General features: G+C 39.3%; 1 protein-coding gene across 1 annotated transcript in view; it reads left to right on the top strand.

Moving 5' to 3' along the window:
* MELK (maternal embryonic leucine zipper kinase) overlaps window positions 1-19,664 on the top strand; it is a 99,966-nt gene that overhangs the window by 33,219 nt on the left and 47,083 nt on the right. The window contains exons 9-10 of the mRNA XM_059142699.1: window positions 12,404-12,472; window positions 14,185-14,283. Coding sequence (XP_058998682.1) covers window positions 12,404-12,472; window positions 14,185-14,283 — 168 coding nt within the window. The remainder of the gene's footprint in view (window positions 1-12,403; window positions 12,473-14,184; window positions 14,284-19,664) is intronic.

The raw sequence follows: 19,664 nt of genomic DNA, 5'->3' as shown, positions 1-19,664 counted from the left end.
CAGGCAGAGAGAGAGAGAGGAGGAAGCAGGCTCCCTGCTGAGCAGAGAGCCCGATGCGGGACTCGATCCCAGGACCCCGAGATCATGACCCGAGCCGAAGGCAGCGGCTTAACCCACTGAGCCACCCAGGCGCCCCCCTAATTTTTATTTTAAAATAGTTTTAGATATACAGGAAATTTGCAGAGACAGTACAACATTCCCATGTATCCCTCACTTAGTTTTTCCTATTATTAATATCTTGTTACAACTAAAGAACCAGCATTGGTACATTAATATTAACTGAATTCTGTACTTTGGTCCAGTTTCATTAGTTTTTCTCTAATGTCCTTTTTCTATTCTAAGATTCTGCCGGGGTACTATGTTATATTTAGTTGTTATATCTTCTTAGCCCTCTCTGATCTGTGATAGTTTCTAGGGATCTTCTATTTTTAAATAAATTATTACTTACTTATTCTAAAATAAGTAATTGGTTGTCCCAGGACTGCTTATTGAATAATCCATCATTTTCCCATTGATTTGAAAGGATGGTTTTATTATGTATTAAATTTCTACATTTACGTATTTCTTTTTCTGGAATTTTTATTTTATTGTACTTTTTGTCTATTCATCTGATACATAATTGTTTTAGTTGCTGTATCTTTATTATACAATTTATTTTATGTCTGGTAGAATTAGCCTTTTCTTATTATTCTGTTTTTCCTCTAGAATTTTTCCAGCTCTTCTACTATGACTTTTTTCCTTGGCGTACTGTTTAAGTGGAATGTTTGGAAAGCTAATGTGTCCATAATTTGATGTAATAAGGTCTATTCCATTTTAAAAAGGGATGACTTGGTAACATATCTGTGCTATTAATAATGGAAAATGAATGAGCCAGGATTGTTGACCTGGCCTTGGGTGCTCTTTCAGTTGTATGAAATTCCAGTCCTTTCAGAGGGTCTTTATGTTCATAGCCTAGAAACACACTTATTTCCTGCTTGTCCATGTTTTTATTTCTTAATTTTTTGTGTGTTTGTGAGCGTTAATAGTGCTTCTTTTTCTTTTGAAAAACACTACTATTAAATTACTGTACTTCTTTATAATAGAATGTTCTATAGCCATACAAATAAACGAGGAAGCTTTTTACTGTTTTGACTGACACCCAAGATAGATCGTTGTGGGGAAAAGCAAGGTTAGAATAGTATGTATACTGTACTGTTATTTTTGTAAAAATGAAGGAAAGGGAGGCATATTTGTGTTATTTACTGATACATAGAAGGGGACACAAGTTGTTGTAGTTGCTGTTCTTTTTTTTTTTAGATTTTATTTATTTGACAGACAGATTACAAGTAGGCAGAGAGGCAGACAGAGAGAGAGGGGGAAGCAGGCTCCTTGCTGAGCAGAGAGCCTGATGCGGGGCTCCATCCCAGAACCCTGAGATCATGACATGAGCCGAAGGCAAAGGCTTAACCCTCTGAGCCACCCAGGCACCCCTGCTGCTCTTTTTCGAGAGAAAAATTGGGAGAGAGGAACGAAGGGAAGACTTTTCATTCTATGCTCTTTTAAATTTTGAATCATGTAAGGTTTTTACTTCTTTTTTTTTTTTTAAGATTTTTTTTTATTCATTTGACAGCCAGAGATCACAACTAGGCAGAGAGGCAAGCAGAGAGAGAGGAGGAAGCAGGCTCCCCGCTGAGCAGAGAGCCTAATGTGGGACTCGATCCCAGGACCCTGGGATCATGACCTGAGCCCAAGGCAGAGACTTTAACCCACTGAGCCACCCAGGTGCCCAGGTTTTTACCTCTTGCCTAATAGTTCTGATTAGGACTTCTAGTACTGTGTTGAGTGGAAGTGATATAGAGTGGCCATCCTTGTCTTGTTCCTGGTCTTGCAGGAAAAGCTTTCAGTCTTTCCCCACTGAGTATGATACTAGCTATGGATTTTTCATTTATGACTTTTGTTATTTTGAGGTAGTTGCCTCTTTATTTCTGTTTATTGAATGTTTTTATCATGAAAGGGTTTGATTTCTGTCAAATGACTTTTCTGCATCAGCTGACATCATGTATTTTTTTTTTCTCCTTCATTCTGTTAATGTGATGTATAATGTGTATTCATTTGTGTATGTTGAACCTTCCTTGCATTCCAGGGTTTACATAAATCTGACTTGGTATTGGTGTATAATTCTTTTAGTAGGCTGTTGAATTTGGTTTTCTAGTAATAAATTTTTAAAAAGTAGAAGGATGGTGGCTCAGGGGGTTAAAGCCTCTGCCTTTGGCTCTGGTCACAATCACAGGGTTCTGGGATCGAGCCCCACATCGGGCTCTCTGCTTGGCAGGAAGCCTGCTTTCTCTTCTCTCTCTCTCTGCCTGCCTCTCTGCCTACTTGTGATCTCTGTCAAATAATTAAATAAAATCTTAAAAAGAAAAAAAGTAGAATGATGGGCGCCGAGGCAGCTCAGAGGGTTAAGCCTCTGCCTTTGGCTCAGGTCATGATCTCACGGTCCTGGGATCGAGGCCCACATCAGGCTCTTTGCTCAGTGTGGAGCCTGCTTCCCCCTTTCTCTCTGCCTGCCTCTCTGCCTACTTGTGATCTCTCTCCCTCTGTCAAATAAATAAATAAAATCTTTAAAAAAAAAAAAAGAAAGAAAGAAAAGAAAATTGAAAAAAAAAAGTAGACTGATGAAGTTCTGTGTGAGTTTTGAAACCCTAAAACTGATGTGAGAAGTGGAGGAGATGTCTTCTCCAGTGAAGTCTGAGTCTGTCTACAGCAGTGGAGTTGTATGTTTGCTTGAGTTGTGACGAAGTCTCTGCTGCGTAGAGCATCCGCATCAATTTTTTTTTTTTTTTAAAGATTTTATTTATTTATCAGAGGGAGAGAGGGGCAGAGAGCGAGCACAGGCAGACAGAATGGCAGGCAGAGGAAGAGGGAGGAGCAGGCTCCCCGCCGAGCAAGGAGCCGCCGGATGCGGGACTCGGATGCGGGACTCGATCCCAGGACGCCAGGATCATGACCTGAGCTGAAGGCAGCTGCTTAACCAACTGAGCCACCCAGGCGTCCCTGCATCAATTTTTTTTTTTTTTTTTAAAGATTTTATTTATTTATTTGTCAGAGAGAGAGAGAGAGCACAGGCAGAGTGGCAGGCAGAGTCAGAGGGAGAGACAGGCTCCCTGCGGGGCAAGGAGCCCAATGCGGGACTCGATCCCAGGACGCTGGGATCATGACCTGAGCCGAAGGCAGCTGCTTAACCAACTGAGCCACCCAGGCGTCCCCCTGCATCAATTTTTTTAATTGTTGATTTTTTTTTTAAAGATTCTGTTTTTCAGATAATCTTTATCCGCCATGTGGAGCTTGAACTCACAATCCTGAGATCGAGTCACATGCTCCACTGACTGAGACAGCCAGGCACACCTTGTTGTTGATTTTTGTGCTTTATTCCTCTACTCCTTTTTTTTTTTACTTCCAAGGGGAGAGAGCATTCTGAAGTGTGTATGTTTTGTATTTTCATGACCCTTTCATGTGGATTCTTAGGAAAAATAAAATGTTTGCTGGCATGGATATTCTTATTCTCTTGTTATAAAAGTAGTACTTAATATTCATGAGCTTCTCTTGTCATTCTCTAAGTGGCCTAGTTACTATTACTCTACTCCTCTTATAGATGAGGAAACTAACTTACTCAGAGTCTTTTGGCTGGTAAGTGGCAGAGAGGTTTGAACTCAGCTTGTCAAGCTCCAAGCTAGTTCTCTTAACCATCCTGAAATACTGTTTCTCAACTTTGTAGTTACTAGTCCATTCACTTGGGAATAGTATCAAACACCCCAACTTGTCAGATTTACCAAGACTACCAGTTAATTCTCCTAATTCATATTATTGTGCATCAGCTTTTTTTTTTTTTTTTTTTAAAGATTTTATTTATTTATTTGAAAGACAGAGATCACAAGTAGGCAGAGAGACAGGCAGAGGGAGAGGAAGGGAAGCAGGCTCCCTGCTGAGCAGAGAGCCCGATGCGGGACTCGATCCCAGGACCCTGGGATCATGACCTGAGCCGAAGGCAGAGGCCTTAACCCACTGAGCCACCCAGGCGCCCCTGTGCATCAGCTTTTTAACTCACTTTCGGTGTCACTGCTGGTGGAGCAATTTAGGTGAGTCCTTGTTTTCTTTATCAGTAGTGTTAGAGCCTTGCAGTCAGATCAGTCATTTGAAGGTCCGTTCTAGCTCTGAGTAGCTGTAAGTTGTCTGACTTTTCTTTGTTTCCATTTGTGTTCCTTTGTTTGTTTCAGCCTGGGATTTCTGTTGAAATTTTAAATCTTGATTCTGCCCTCATAAATCAGTATCACTTGTCTCTCCCAGCATTGTACCCCTTCGCACGTTTCTTAAATAGCTCTAATCCAAGTTGTCAATTAAAAAACTGAATAGAGGGGGCGCCTGGGTGGCTCAGTGATTAAGCCTCTGCCTTCAGCTCGGATCATGATCTCAGGGTCCTGGGATCAAGTCCCACGTCGGGCTCTCTGCTCAGCGGAGAACCTGCTTCCTCCTCTCTCTCTCTCTCTCTCTGCCTACTTGTGATCTCTGTCAAATAAATAAATAAAATCTTCTTTAAAAAAAAAAACAACTGAATAGAATAGGTATTTAGAGAATTGGGTTTTGGTCCCTATAAAGTACAGTTAACCAAAGTTTTGTGGTGTGTTATCCACAAAGATGAGCTGAGTGACCATTAGTGGCCTTACAGAAATTGAACTACATTAGATCCATGGTGTTTCTCATTTACTGACTTAACTCTAAGCTTTGTTTTTCTTTTCTTTTTTTTTTGTCAACGTATCTGGACCTAAGTTTCCATACTGTCTATTTGCTTTCACTTGCTGCTACTTCATGTTCACATTCATATGGCAGCCATGGAATCAATGCCCTTGGTTATTAATGTATTATTTCTCCAGCGCATGGGGAATGTACCAACATACAGTCTTCAGTGTTCTCTACATTTGTTTGTTTGTTTGTTTGTTTTAATCCTTTGAGGGATATTCTGATATTTTTGGTAAATCAGATATTTATGCATTGGAATGAATATGGTAGAAAATATCTAATTCTTGTTCAGTAGAGATTTAACCTTCCTAATTAATATTATTTACTGATAACTGTATATTCTTTGTTTCTCCTACTCTGAATTCCATTTTTTAGTTTTTCATGTATTTGCAAGTTGAAAATTGATTCAAATTAGGACTTTTATGCATTATTGTGGAATTTAATTTCACACATTATAGATCTTGAAATTTATTGTAATCTTGGCTCAGAACTATTGTTCCGAGGTGCAGTGTAATACAGTCTGCTGGTTGAATCTAATTAAGGTGTCGTATCACTTGCATGCAGTATGTATCTTTGCCTAGAATGTTCTAAAATTCCTCACTTGGGAATAACACTTCCTTCAGTTCTTTTTGGTCTGATTGGAAAACCCAGCAATATTTGACACACTATATGTAACTCTTGTTTAAGAGGCAGACTGTGTTTATCTTTTGCATTTGTTGACTGTTTTAACCAAATTGCTCAACAGCAGTTTCTAGTATGATTACCAGCAGATTGGGTATTAATCTTATTAATGTCACCTATATTCATTTACCATTACTGCATTCAGAGACAAGCATGACTGGGTGCTTGGGTGGTTTAGTTGGTTGGACGGCTGTCTTCGGCTCAGGTCATGATCCCGGTGTCCCAGGATCGAGTACCACATCCGGCTCCCAGCTCCATGGGGAGTCTGCTTCTCCCTCTGACCTCCTCCCCTCTCATGCTCTCTCTCACTCTCTCTTTCTCTCAAATAAATAAATAAAATCTTAAAAAAAAAGAGAGAGAGACAAGCATGACTGTACTCCAGTTCTGGGTACACAAATATTAAAGAAGTATAAATAATTTAGTAAATGAAAGTTGAATAGCTTGCAAGTAAAATTGCTTTCTAACAAGTATAATTTATAATTTTAAAGAAAATGGGCATATTATCTTTTTATGAGATTATATTTTACAATTATTGAGTTGACTATATACTGTAATTATGTGTTAGAAAGATTGCCTGCCTTTCTTAGAACCATGTGAAAAATGAACAATTTCAAGCTCTCTAGAATTCTCAGGATTATCTTGCATAGCCCACAGGGTGTCATACCCGCCCCCCCCCCCCCACTGCCGCTTGGTTTCTCTATTACCCATTTCTTGCTCTCATTTGCAAGGTAATCGTCCTTTAAATAAACAAGAATTCTCTAAAGACTGAGCAGAAACGAGGGTTAAGTTGCACAGCCCTGGTTGACAGAGGGCCTTTTATGGAGATATTCTTCCCCAATAGAATTGCTCATCTCAAGGTCTTTACCATTAGATCTTTGGGTATACTTCCAATATTGAAATAAGGAGCCTTTCTTCCTTTTACCTCTAGGCTTTCTTAGACTTTCCAGCATAGTACAACAGAAAAAGTACCGTATGTCTCTCTTAGTTCCATGTCCACCCCTGTTTTGCTCTGTACAGTGTTTTTCAATTTCAACACTATTGACAATTTGGACTAGATAATTCTATGTTATGGGGGCTGTCCTATGCATTGTAGGATGTTTAGCAGCATCCCTGGCCTGTACCCACTAGATGCCAGTAGTAGCTCCCAAGTCATGACAAAAGAAGTCTCTAGTTGATAAGAGAGTCGATCTTAAAAGTTTTTATCACAAGAAAAACACTAGGCAAACAAACCTTGTAAATATATGTGGTGATAGATATGAATTAAACTTATGGTGGTAATCATTTCATAATATATACATATATTATATCATGTTGCACACATAAAAAGGTCTCCAGATGCTGTTAGATGTCTTTTGGGGAACAAAATCACCCACAGCTGAGAACAAGTGCTTTATAATATTGAACAAGTGCTTGATTTCCCTGGTTGAGACTTAGTATTCTCATCTGTGTAATGTGGTTAATAATCCTTGCTTACTGCACAGGATAAAATATATATGCAAGCGTTTTGTGTGTTTTAAAGTGTTAAGTACAATTAAGAGGCTGGGTTAAGCCTGGCAGTAGAACTTGGCTCTGAATTCTATTACTGTCAGTATCTCAGTGCAAAGAATGAAGCTGAAGATGTTGGGTGTTGGTGATGGGTCACAGGCCTCATGACTTACCGTAGATGGTACTCTCCATAGCTCTTCTGTCCCAACAGGGAAAGTGGGTGGGTATACTTCAAGATGTAATGGGAGCAGCGCTTGACTAGATGATGCATTCCTTACCAGGCAGTCCTGAGGCAGCTGCAGTGGGGCATAGCTCTGTTGGGAGGACATGTGGCATTCCCCAGAATGACTGTAGCCTTTCTTACAGTACTGAGTATTTAGCACTCTGGCAGGCATGGTTTTGGCTAACATACCCATCTCTGGTCTGTTACTATTTTGGGCATCCCTCTCTCCCTCCTGTTTCTTTCAGATTCAACAGACATTTGTTGTCTCTTACGTGCAGGGCATTGTGTTGAGTGCTTTCACATATTCTTTTTTATTCCTTTTAGAATCCTGTGGGTGGAATTACTTGTTTTACAGATAGTAACAATAGTAGTAGTAATAGTAGCCTTAGTTGTAGAGGTGACAGTAGTAGAACTAACATATGTGGTGTTCTTACTGTGTGCCTGGCACTCTGTTCGGTGCTTCATATATATTGAATCACTGAATCCTAGCAACAGTTTTTGGAGTAGGTACTATTATTTTGCTTCTTTGTACAGATGAGGAAACTGAGGCACAGCATGATTCAATAGCTGATCCATATGACTAGGAAGTGGTAGATTCTGGATTTGAATCTAGGAAATTCATCTCCAAAGACTACTGTCTTAGGAAATAGGTCCAGAGAGATTAAATAACATGTACAAGTTCATGGAGCTACCGAGAGGCAGGCTGGGATTCACGTGTAATGTTGACTCCAGCCCCTTACTGTTTCCTGTGTTCCAAGCACCACGCTTTTCATTGACCCATTCTTGCCTCTTTCTGGCTAGGATAGCTTTGGTGGTGCTAACTTAGTGGGGGACTTGGGATAGCACAGTAGGGGGAATCTGTATGAAGATTCGTCATGAATTCAAGATGGGATGATAAAAGGGGTGATAAAATGAGGCAAAGAGGAACTTGGAATCAATCTAGTGGAGATTTTCTTCTTCAGTACTTCATTCTGAATGTTTCTTTTTACATCTGGTTTCTGTAGAATACTGCTGATTTTAGTTAAGAGTATTTTTGTTTTGGGTGGTACTTTCTGAATTTAAAGGCGTAACATTTCTTCTATGTTGATAGATCTGGTGATGGGCCTATATATCTGTGTTGGAGCAGACCACAAAGGGCTAGAACCTAGGATCAGACCTTTCCTTGGGGTGGGCATGCGCTGATGGGAGAGAGGTATGTGTAGACCCTTATAGATGGTGTATAATTTCCTGGTGTTATTATAACAAAGTACTACAAGGCAGTGCCTTAAAACAGCAAAAACTCATTCTTTCACATTTCTGGAGTCTAGAAGTTCAAGTCCAAGGTGTCAGTAGGGCCATGTTCTCTCTGAAGGCTCTAGGGGAGAATCCTTCTTTGCCTCTTTCTAGCTTCTGGTGTTTGCTGGCAAACCTTGGAAAGCATTGAATTGTAGATGCATCACTCCAGTCTCTGCCTCTGTCTTCACATGGCCTACTTCCCTGTGTTTGTGTGTGTCCCAATTTCCCTCCTTTTATAAGGACACCAGTCATATTGGATTTAGGGCCCACCCCTACTCAGTATGACTTCACCTTAACTTGATTACATCTGTGGAAGACTCTATTTCCAAATAAATATGCATTTACACATTCTGGGTGGACATGTGTTTGGGACTGCACCCAGTGTAGGCGGTGCCCAGAGAGTAAACAGCTAAAGGCTCCACTGTCAGCATGAGAGGAGACCCCCAGATTTCATGGGGGTTCTGACCAGTGAATGAAACATGACAGAGGGCACCATAGGAATAGGTTGTGATCGGAGATTTAGGTAGGTCATAACCATTTGATCAGTGTAAGCAGATAGAGTCCTTACCCTAGGCTGGTCTCTGCTTTCTGTGAGACTCTGGCAAGAGCAAGCCCGACTGTTTGAGAGGACAGACAAATGGTCAGGTTGCTAAGAAAGAAAACAAATTAAGACACCCAGGATTTGAATCATGCGAGGGCTTGATCTCAGGAGTTAGGAGCTCAGATAGGAGGGTGGGACCAACTGGTTCAGAGCCAGTCGAACAGCAGCTTTGACTTACTGCTCAGTCCCAGAGAGTTGGCTGAAGCATCTAAAAATGCCCTCTTGCCAGGGATAGGCCTGCACGGAGGAGCAAGGAGAAGTGAATTAAAGGCTTTATCACTGTAATTCAATTTCCAGCACTGGCTAGTGTTAAGGTGCACTGGCAAGGTGTAAATAAGAATGGGCTCTCTGGATGATATTGAGTGCTCTGGATAAAGGAGATTGAAAAATTTAATAACATTAAATGTCATTTGTAAATGAAAGAAAGCTCTTGCCTTTTCTGGGGAACACTTTGTAGGCCAGCCCCTCTGCTCTCATCAGAGAGGCTGAGTCAAAGATGGAGTTGTTTTGACATTGACACCTTTTCATTTGAAATTTATTGCTTGATAACGCTTCTTTGGAACTTTGCTTGTTTCTTGAACATAATCAAAATCTAACCTGCCATGTAAGTCTAGGACTCTGAGTGACCCATACGTTTCTTTTTTTTTTTTTTTTTTTTTTTAAGATTTTATTTATTTATTTATTTGACAGAGAGAGATCACAAGTAGGCAGAGAGGCAGGCAGAGAGAGAGAGAGAGGAGGAAGCAGGCTCCCTGCTGAGCAGAGAGCCCGATGCGGGACTCGATCCCAGGACCCTGAGATCATGACCTGAGCCGAAGGCAGCGGCTCAACCCACTGAGCCACCCAGGTGCCCGACCCATACGTTTCTGTTTCTCCCATGGCCTTGGAGCTGGGCTGATTTTTGTGAGGATGATGTCCTGGACAGTTTATAAGAGCAGAGAACCTGGGATGCCTGGGTAGCTCCGTCAGTTAAGTGGCTGCCTTGGGCTCAAATTGTGACCTCAGGGTCCTGGCATCAAGTCCTGCATCAGGCTCCTAGCTCAGCAGGGAGCCTACTTTTCTCTCTGCCTCTGCCTGCCACTCTGCCTGCTTGTGCTCTCTCTCTGACAAATAAATAAATAAAATCTTTAAAAAAAAAAAAAAAAGGGCAGAGAACCGCAATGCTTGGGCTAGTCGATAGATTCTCCATCTACCTATCTCCACCCTTCTAGTCTTCTTTAACTGCTGTAGGGTTTGCGTGTACACACATGTGTTCCTGTGTGCATGTGTGCTTGCCCTTGTCTCCCTGGACCTGTATTATATTTCTGGCTCAGGAGCCTTATTCAGTGCTTTTTGTCTTCTCTCATTAGTTTGGGGGACCCTCAGGAATTTACCAGCAGATTATGTTCCAAAGTTATCACAAACAATTCTGTGATGAATGTTACTGTTCATGTATTTTATATGCCAAATTATTTGCTTAGGATAAATTTGGGAGTGAAATTGCTGGATCAAGGATATGCGATTTTGAGTGTTTTTATGTGTATTTCTAAATTATTTTCCAGGAAAGCTTACATTCTCTAGCTATATATATAAGTACTCTTTTTTAAAAATTTTTAAAATTTCTTTTCAGCGTAACAGTATTCATTGTTTTTACACCACACCCAGTGCTCCATGCAATCCGTGCCCTCCCTAATACCTACCACCTGGTTCCCCCACCTCCCACCTCCTGCCCCTTCAAAACCCTCAGACTCTTGTCCCTGAACTCTTATTAACACTGGATAATGTTTTTCTTTTTTTTTTTTTTTAAAGATTGGCTTAACCGACTGAGCCACCCAGGCATCCCTGGATAGTGCTTTTCTTAAGTTTGTCAGTTTGATAGACAACAGATGTTGTCTTTTTGTTTAAATTAATTACTTTTTTATTAAATTATTACTTTTTTATTACTTTTTAATTACTATTTTATTTATTTGGACATATTTTCATGTTTGTTGGCCATTTAAAAGTTCTTGTTTTGGATATTATCCATGAATATTCTTTGTTCATTTTCTCTTGGAATTTTTGCTTTTCATCCCATTCCCTTATTTATTTAAAAAATATTAATTGAATACCTTCTATATGCTAGAGCCAGACACTGTTATTTGAGAACAGTACTGACAAAATCCCTGTCTTTAAGGAGCTTACGTTCTATTGTAGTAAGGCAGAAAATAAATAAGTAAATATGTAATATGATGAGAGGGGATAAGGACTGAAGAAAAAGTACGTATGAAAAGGGGTAGAGAATGATTGTCAACTGTTAATCTTTATAGTTTTGGGTTTGCTGTCATGTTTAGAAAAATTCTGAAAATTGCCTCTTCTTTACTTAAGTACTCTGTGGTTATGTATTTCTATTCCTTCTTTAATCTGGATGAAATTAATTTTGGTATAAGCTGTGAATTAAAGTTCAATCTTAATTTTTTTCAAATAATTAACCTTTTATCCTAACATCATTAAACAATTTGTCCTTTGCTAAGAGAAATGATTCTGTTGTTTCTTCTGAATTGTGAGAGGGGTGTATGGCAGGTTGTGTAAATAGATGTGCTATTACCTATTAGTGTTTTGCAAGCCCCTGGTCTTTTCTTTGGTTGATGAATTGGTGACTGTAATTTTTGAGTATTCTAGATTGTAAACATTTGTCTCCTGAGCGTCTTCCATTCTTCCATTGACTTAGAAAATGATTTGCATCAGTTTCCCTCAATGATTATGAATTCTGTCGTATGGATGATATGAGACCCTTTTTTTTTTTTTTAAGATTTTATTTATTTATTTGATGGAGAGACACAGGGAGAGAGGAAACACAAGCAGGGGGAGTGGGAGAGGGAGAAGCAGGCTTCCCACTAACCCTAACCCTGGGATCGTGACCTGAGCTGAAGTCATACGCTTAACTACTGAGCCACCCAGGTGTTCCTATGTGACCTGTTTTTAACCACAGCCTATGTCCTGCCACCAAATATTTTCTGTTACTTCATTTTGTCAACTGATAATTTTTCTGAGATTATAAACTAAAATTTGCTTTAGCAATACGAAAATTGACTACAATGTGTGCTGGTTGTCCATTTAATCACATTACAGATCCCAAAGCCCTCCACATTTATGTTTTCCAGTTACATGCTCTGTGCTCTAGGCCTTCTCTGATATGCGGACAATGTAGAGGTGACAATATTTAATTTGTTGGATTTTCTTCTTTAGGGCAAGAAATATGTTTCTTATGTTGTTAAAATGTTTACTAAATCTTATATTTGGGTTAAGTCTTCAAGCTTGGAAGTATACCTACAGTACTTTGTCATCTTAGAAATTGATGTCAAGGCTGATTAACCTAAATCTTTTAAATGTGTCTTTGTTTTTTGTAGAGAGGGAAATATGAGGTTCCTAAGTGGCTCTCATCCAGTAGCATTCTGCTTCTTCAACAAATGCTGCAGGTAAGCTTTGTTATTTGTTTTTTATTTTTTATTTTTTTATTTCTATTTTTATTTTTTATTATTTTTTAAAAATTTATTTATTTATATTTTTTAAATAATAGAAGTCTACTGCAGTTGTTTGATCCAACTGTAAGATATCTGTAGTGCTGGGGCACCTGGGTGGCTCAGTGGGTTAAAGCTTCTGCCTTCAGCTCAGGTCATGATCCCAGGGTCCTGGGATCGAGCCCCAAATCGGGCTCTCTGCTCATTGAGGAGCCTGCTTCCCCCTCTCTCTCTGCCTGCCTCTCTGCCTACTTGTGATCTGTCTGTCAAATAAATAAACAAAATCTTTAAAAAAAAAAAGGTATCTATAGTGCTGCTACGTTTGGAGGACAGTGCTGTTTCTCTATTAGCTTAACAAATTCCATTCATTATATCTACTGCCCTCCTCTAGATGCTTTCTTAATTGTGTTGCGAATGCATTTTCTTTCAGATCTCTACCATATGTCTTTGCTGATATGGTTTTCCTTCCTTTTTCTTTAGCATTGTCTGTCTTCTCTGACTGGCTCTTGCTCTACTGTCTTCCTCTTTCTTGCTCCCAGTCTTGCACATTAGGTGTATAGTAGACAGGGAGTACAAGCTTCAATGGACAATTGAGGGGACCCCATGACCTTGTGCACTGGTTCTCAAACTTTAGCATGTATCAAGATTGCCAGATGGGCATGTTAAAACACAGATTGCTGGGTGCCACCCCAAGAATGTCCGAGTCAAGAGATCTGGGGCAGGACTAGGAATCTGCCTTTCTAACAAGCTTCCAGATGTTGCTTATGCTCCGGGTCTTGGAACCACACTTTAAGAACCACTGATATTGGGGAAATGGCTTCTTAAGGGCTTAAGGTAAGAGTGCTAAAATCTAGGTATCTACTCTGCCATTCACTAGGCATGCCACCTAACCTGGTTCTGATCTGTCAGATGGGGTTTTGAACCTGGCCTCATGTCTGTGTTATGAGGATAAAATGGGATTAATAGGCAACACTTTGAAAATATGAGTATCTTATTAGTGCAATATTTTTTCATTATTATGTATTCAGAATATCTTTCCGTTTTTCCATCTATTAAGCCATCTCCACTTTTTATTCAAAATTTACCTTAGGCTCACCCACCTTGATTAAGTAGAGCCAGACCACCAAATCTCCATAATGAGATTGAAAACACCTCATCCTTTCTTCTAAACTCCAAAAAACTTAATCTTTGCTGATTAATTTTCCTCTCCTCACATTCGAAAATTATAAATGGAAAAGAAAGGTGTGCTTTTCAACTTGTTCTATGTGATTGTAAGCTCATCGGAGGTAGAGATTGCATATTCACTATGAATGCCCTGCATTGTGGCTCCTTGAATATTAAATTGGTGAATATTTCCTGTGAATAGATTTTCCAGCAAAGACTATTACATCATACAATAGATTGACTGAACTTCATGAATAATGTCCATACCAATGAAGTTCATGTTTGTTAAACATTTATCTCCTAAGCGTGTTGGTTGCTATAGTTTTCTTGCCTCTATTGCCTTTTTTATAGAATTTATTCCAAGGCCATTTTAAGGTCTTTGACAGCATTTTTGTGATGATAAAGTTTACATCTGTTCCGATGAATTTTGAGTTCTTCAGGAGGAAAGGAGTTTTGTGTTCCCCATTCAAAATGTTAATCTCTAGCTACTTCTCAACGACCACTAGGTGGACCCAAAGAAACGGATTTCTGTGAAAAATCTGTTGAACCATCCCTGGATCATGCGTGATTACAACTGTCCTGTTGAGTGGCAAAGCAAGAATTCTGTAAGTAAAATGAAGTCTGGTAGAATTTTTCAAAAAAACTTTGTTTGATCTTTGTGTGGATTCAGGACCTATAGTGATGTAGTTTAAATAAAGAAGAAAATGTATTTTGTAAACTTGTTTGTCAGTTTGGTGTTTATGAGGCTTGTAACCTAATTATACATTTGTCTGTTAATCTCTAGGACAGTGGCTCTTAATTTAGGCTGTACATGAGACTCACTGGGACCTTAAAAAAAATGTGCCCATCTCAGAACAATTAGTAGTTAATTTTAAAAGCTTTGGGTATTTCTTACATGTAGTCAGGATTGTGAACAGTGCTCTAGAAATCGCAGGCACGTCACTTAACTTTGCCAAATATGTTTGTAAAAAGTAGTTTAACAGTTCAGTCTACTTCTTAGAGGAGTAATGAGGTTATAGTGGTTGTCACACTTTTTTAAGTCTGAGGACTCTTGTACACTCTAAATATTTATTGATTGATTCATTTAAAAGTAACAGTAGTAAACCTATTACATTTTATGTCGTTAATTTTTTCATGAAAAATAACTTAAAAAATAAATTTAATGAGAGAAGTAGCATCTTTGCAAATTTCTTTAAAGTCTAGCTTGACAGAAGACACAAGGATCTCATCTGCTTCTATATTCTTTTTTTTTTTTTTTTTAAAGATTTTATTTATTTGACAGAGATCACAAGTAGGCACAGAGGCAGGCAGAGAGAGAGGGGAAGGGAAGCAGGCACCCCGCTGAACAGAGAGCCTGATGTGGGGCTCGATCCCAGGACCCTGATATCATGACTCGAGCCGATGGCAGAGGCCTTAACCCACTGAGCCACCTAGGCGCCCCTATTCTGTTTTGATATGTTGTTTTGATTGAAGCATATGAAGAAAAAGCAGCCTCACACAGATATGTACTGGGAAAATGGTTTAACACTTTAAAAGCTTTTTCAGATAAGTAGGGATATTCTGTGTTAGTTCATTAAGCTTTCTTTTTTTAATTTAATTTAATTTAATTTATTTATTTGACAGACAGAGATCACAAGTAGGTAGAGAGGCAGGCAGAGAGAGAGAGAGGAGGAAGCAGGCTCCCTGCTGAGCAGAAAGCCCGATGCGGAGCTCGATCCTAGGACTTGGGATCATGACCCGAGCCAAAGGCAGAAGCTTTAACCCACTGAGCCACCCAGGCGCCCCTTACATTTAGGTCTTTAATCCATTTTGAATTTATTTTTGTGTATGGTGTAAGAAAATGGTCTGGTTTTATTCTTTTGCATATTGCTGTCCAGATTTCCCAACACCATTTGTTGAAGAGACATTCTTTTTCCCTTTGGATATTCTTTACTGCTTTGCTGAAGATTGACTGTATAATTGTAGATTCATTTCTGGGTTTTCTATTCTGTTTTATTGATTTTATGTGTCTATTTCTGTGCCAGTACAATACTGTTTTGATTACTACAGCTCTGTAATATAACTTGAAGTCCAAAATCATGGTGCCTCCAGCTTTGTTTTCCATTTTCAAGGTTGCTTTGGCTATGTGGCGTCTTTTGTGGTTCCATGCAAATATTTGGGATTGCTTATTCTAGCTCTGTGAAAAATGCTGTTGGTATTTTAATAGGGATTGCATTGAATGTGTAGATTGCTTTAGAAGGTATAGACATTTTAACAGTATTTGTTTTTCCAATCCATGAACATGGAGTGTCTTCCATTTCTTTGTGTCATCTTTGATTTCTTTCATCAGTGTTTTAGTTTTCAGAGTATAAGTCTGTTACCTCTTTGGTTAGGTTTATTCGTAGTTATCTTACTGTTTTAGGTACAATTGTAAATGGGATTAATTCCTTAATTTCTCTCACTCTCTCTCTTTTTTTTGAGATTTATTTATTTATTTATTTATTTATTTGACAGAGATCACAAGTAGGCAGAGAGGCAGGCAGGCAGGAGGGGGGGGGGTGAGGGAAGCACGCTCCCCACAGAGCAGAGAGCCCAATGTGGGGCTTGATCTCAGGACCCTGGGATCATGATCAGAGCTGAAGGCAAAGGCTTCAACCCACTGAGCAACCGAGGCGCCCCTCTCTTTCTCTTTTTAATGATTTTATTTATTTATTTGAGAGAGAGCAAGAGAGCACAAGCAGGGGGAGCGGGAGAGGGAGAAGCAGGCTTCCTACTCAAGTAGGGAGCCCTATGCGGGGCTTGATCCCAGCACCCTGGAATGATGACCTGAGCAGAATGAGGACTCTCAACCGACTGAGCCACCCAGGCACTCCTTAATTTCTCTTTCTGCTGCTTCATTATTAATGAATAGAAATGCAGCAGATTTTTGTACACTGAAGTTATATCCTGTGACTTTACTGAATTTGTTCTAGCAGTTTTTTGGTGGAGTCTTTTGGGTTTTCCACATGGAATATCATGTTATTTGCAAATAGTGAAAGTTTTACTTCTTTCTTGACAATTTGGATGCCTTTTATTTCTTTTTGTTGTCCGATTATTGTGCCTAAGACTTCTCGTATTATGTTGAGTAAAAGTGATGAGAGTCTACATCCCTATCTTGTTCCTGATCATAGAGGAAAAGCTCTAAGTTTTTCCCCATTTAGGATGATATTACCTGTGTATTTTTCATATATGGGCTTTAATATGTTGAAGTATGTTCTCTCAAAACTTTGTTGAGGGTTTTTATCATGAATGGATATTGTACTTTGTCTAATGCTTTTTCTGGATCTATTGAAATGATCATTGATCATATGGTTCTTATCTTTTCTTTTAGTGATATGATGTAGCATGTTGATTGATTTGCAAATATTGAACCAGCTTTGCAATCCAGGAATAAATCCTACTTGATTGTGGTGAATGACTTTTTTTTTCAATATATTGTTGGATTTTGGTTTGCTAGTATTTTTTTTTTTTAAGATTTTATTTGTTTATTTGACAGACAGAGATCACAAGTAGGCAGAGAGGCAGGCAGAGAGAGAGAGAGGGAAGCAGGCTCCCCGCCAAGCAGAGAGCCCGATGTGGGACTCGATCTCAGGACCCTGAGATCATGACCTGAGCCGAAGGCAGTGGCTTAACCCACTGAGCCACCCAGGCGCCCGGTTTGCTAGTATTTTATTGAGGATTTTTGCATCTATGTTCGTTAGGGATGTTGGCCTGTAGTTCTTTTCTAGTGATGTCTTTCTGGTTTTGGTATCAGGTAATGCTGACCTCACAGAATGACTTTGGAAGTTTTCCTTCCTTCTCTTATTTTTTTAAATAGTTTGAGAACAGGTATTAACTCTTCTTTTTTTTTCTTTAAAGTAGGCTCCACACCCAGCATGGAGCCCAACACATGGCTTGAACTCATGACCCTAAGACCAGGACCTGAGTTGAGATCAAGAGTTATATGCTTAACTGACTGAGCCACCCAGGCACTGTGACACTTCTTTAAATGTTTGGTAGAATTTGCCTGTGAAGCCATCTGATCCTGGACTTCTGTTTGTTGGAAGTTTTTTGATTACTGATTCAATTTTTTTCCTGGTTATCGGTCTATTCAAGTTTTCTAATTCTTCTTGTTTCAGTTTGGGAAGTTTATATGTTTCAAGGAATTTATCCATTTCTTCTAGTTTGTCCAGTTTGTTGGCATATAGTTTTTCATAATTATCTCTTATAATTACTTGCATTTCTGTGTTTTTGGTTATTTCTCCTTTCTTATTTGTGATTTTATTTATTTGGGTCCTTTCTCTTTTCTTTTTGATAAGTCTGGCTAGAGGTTTATCAATTTTATTAGTTGTTTTCAAAGAACCAGCCCCTGGTTTCATTGATCTGGTCTATTGTTTTTGGTTTGTTTGTTTCTATATCATTTATTTCTGTTCTAATCTTTATTATTTCCTTCTTTCTGATGGATTTAGGCTGCCCTTCTTGTTCTTTTTCTAGCTATTTTAGCTGTAAGGGTAGGTTATTGAGCAACAGCTTCATTCAAGCAACTGTCAGTACTAAGCCTCAGAATAGCAGAGTGTGCAGGTGTGTGAGCAGTGCACTAACAGGGCCAGGCAAGCGGGGATGTGTCCCCTGTGAGGGTGAGGGAGTGGGTGGTGCAAATGCCTGTGTTCAGCCATTGGGGGTCATCATTTCTCCATGTGTGGGAGGGCTTGGCGTGTCTTCTCAGCCATGATCCTCATAGCATAAGATACACCACTGCTTGTGGGAGAACAGATGCCAACATGAAGAAAGTCTCTGATTTCACCAACACAAAAATTATTTTAAATTTGGGTGCAGAATAAAGTAAAATATATAGTTCTGAGTGTTCAAAAAAAGTATGTAATTTTCCTTATATTTTAGTATAATAATTGCTGATATTTACTGAATACATACTATAATTGAGTAGTGTGCTATTATGTAAGAGCTCTCTATATATTATACTAGAGTATAGTATAGAGCCCTTAGGATATTACCTTTTTTTAAAAAAATTATTTTTTTAAAATTTATTTATTTGACAGACAGAGATCACAAGTAGGCAGAGAGAAAGGAAGGGAAGCAGGCTCCCTGCTGAGCAGAGAGCCTGATGCGGGGCTTGATCCCAGGACTCTGGGATCGTGACCCAAGCCAAAGGCAGAGGCTTTAACCCACTGAGCTACCCAGGCACCCCAGGATATTATCTTTAAGAGTCAAGTGCAGAACAATGTTATTACTTTCAATTATACAGAGCAGTTAAATTTTTTAAAATATTTAAAATTATTTAAATATTTACGTATACTTTTTTTTAAAAATAGGGTTTTGTGTTTTTAATTCTTTTCACTCTTTTTATCCTCTGAAGTAGATACTATTATTGTCTCCACTGTGTAGATGAGGCAATTGAGACACAGAATCACAAAGAAACTTCCCCAAGATCAAACAGTAAGTGTAGAACCAGGATTTAAACCTAGACATAAGGGCTCCAGAATGTGATGGATCTGGCAGGTCAAATCATTCAAATCTGGGGCCTGCATCCTGCGTAGCTGTGACCTTTGTGACAAGGGTTGCTTTTGCTTGTCTGGTCTCTGTTAAAATAGCTCATGGAGCAGAGTTTTGGAGAGGTGGTGTAGTGGTTCTATAGAACAGACTCTGGACTAAGAACAAAAAATGCCAGTCCTGGGGCCGCTTGTGGCTCAATTGGTTAAGCAACTGCCTTTGGCTCAGGTCATGATCCCGGAGTCCCGGGATTGAGTCCCACATCGGGCTCCCAGCTCCATGGGGAGTCTGTTTCTCCCTCTGACCTTCTCCCTCTGACCTTCTCCCCTCTCATTCTCTCTCCCACTCTCTCTCTCTCAAATAAATAAATAAAATCTTAAAAAAAAAAAAAAAAAAAAGCCAGTCCTGGGCACATTCCAGGAATCAGAAATCTGAGTCTTCATTTTCTTCCTCCAGTATGAGTTTTCTGATGTCAGCCTCT

This window comes from Mustela lutreola, chromosome 12 (genome assembly GCF_030435805.1).
Source record: "Mustela lutreola isolate mMusLut2 chromosome 12, mMusLut2.pri, whole genome shotgun sequence".
In the NCBI taxonomy this organism is placed as follows: Eukaryota; Metazoa; Chordata; class Mammalia; order Carnivora; family Mustelidae; genus Mustela; species Mustela lutreola.
This window is presented reverse-complemented; position numbering and strand designations above follow the sequence as displayed.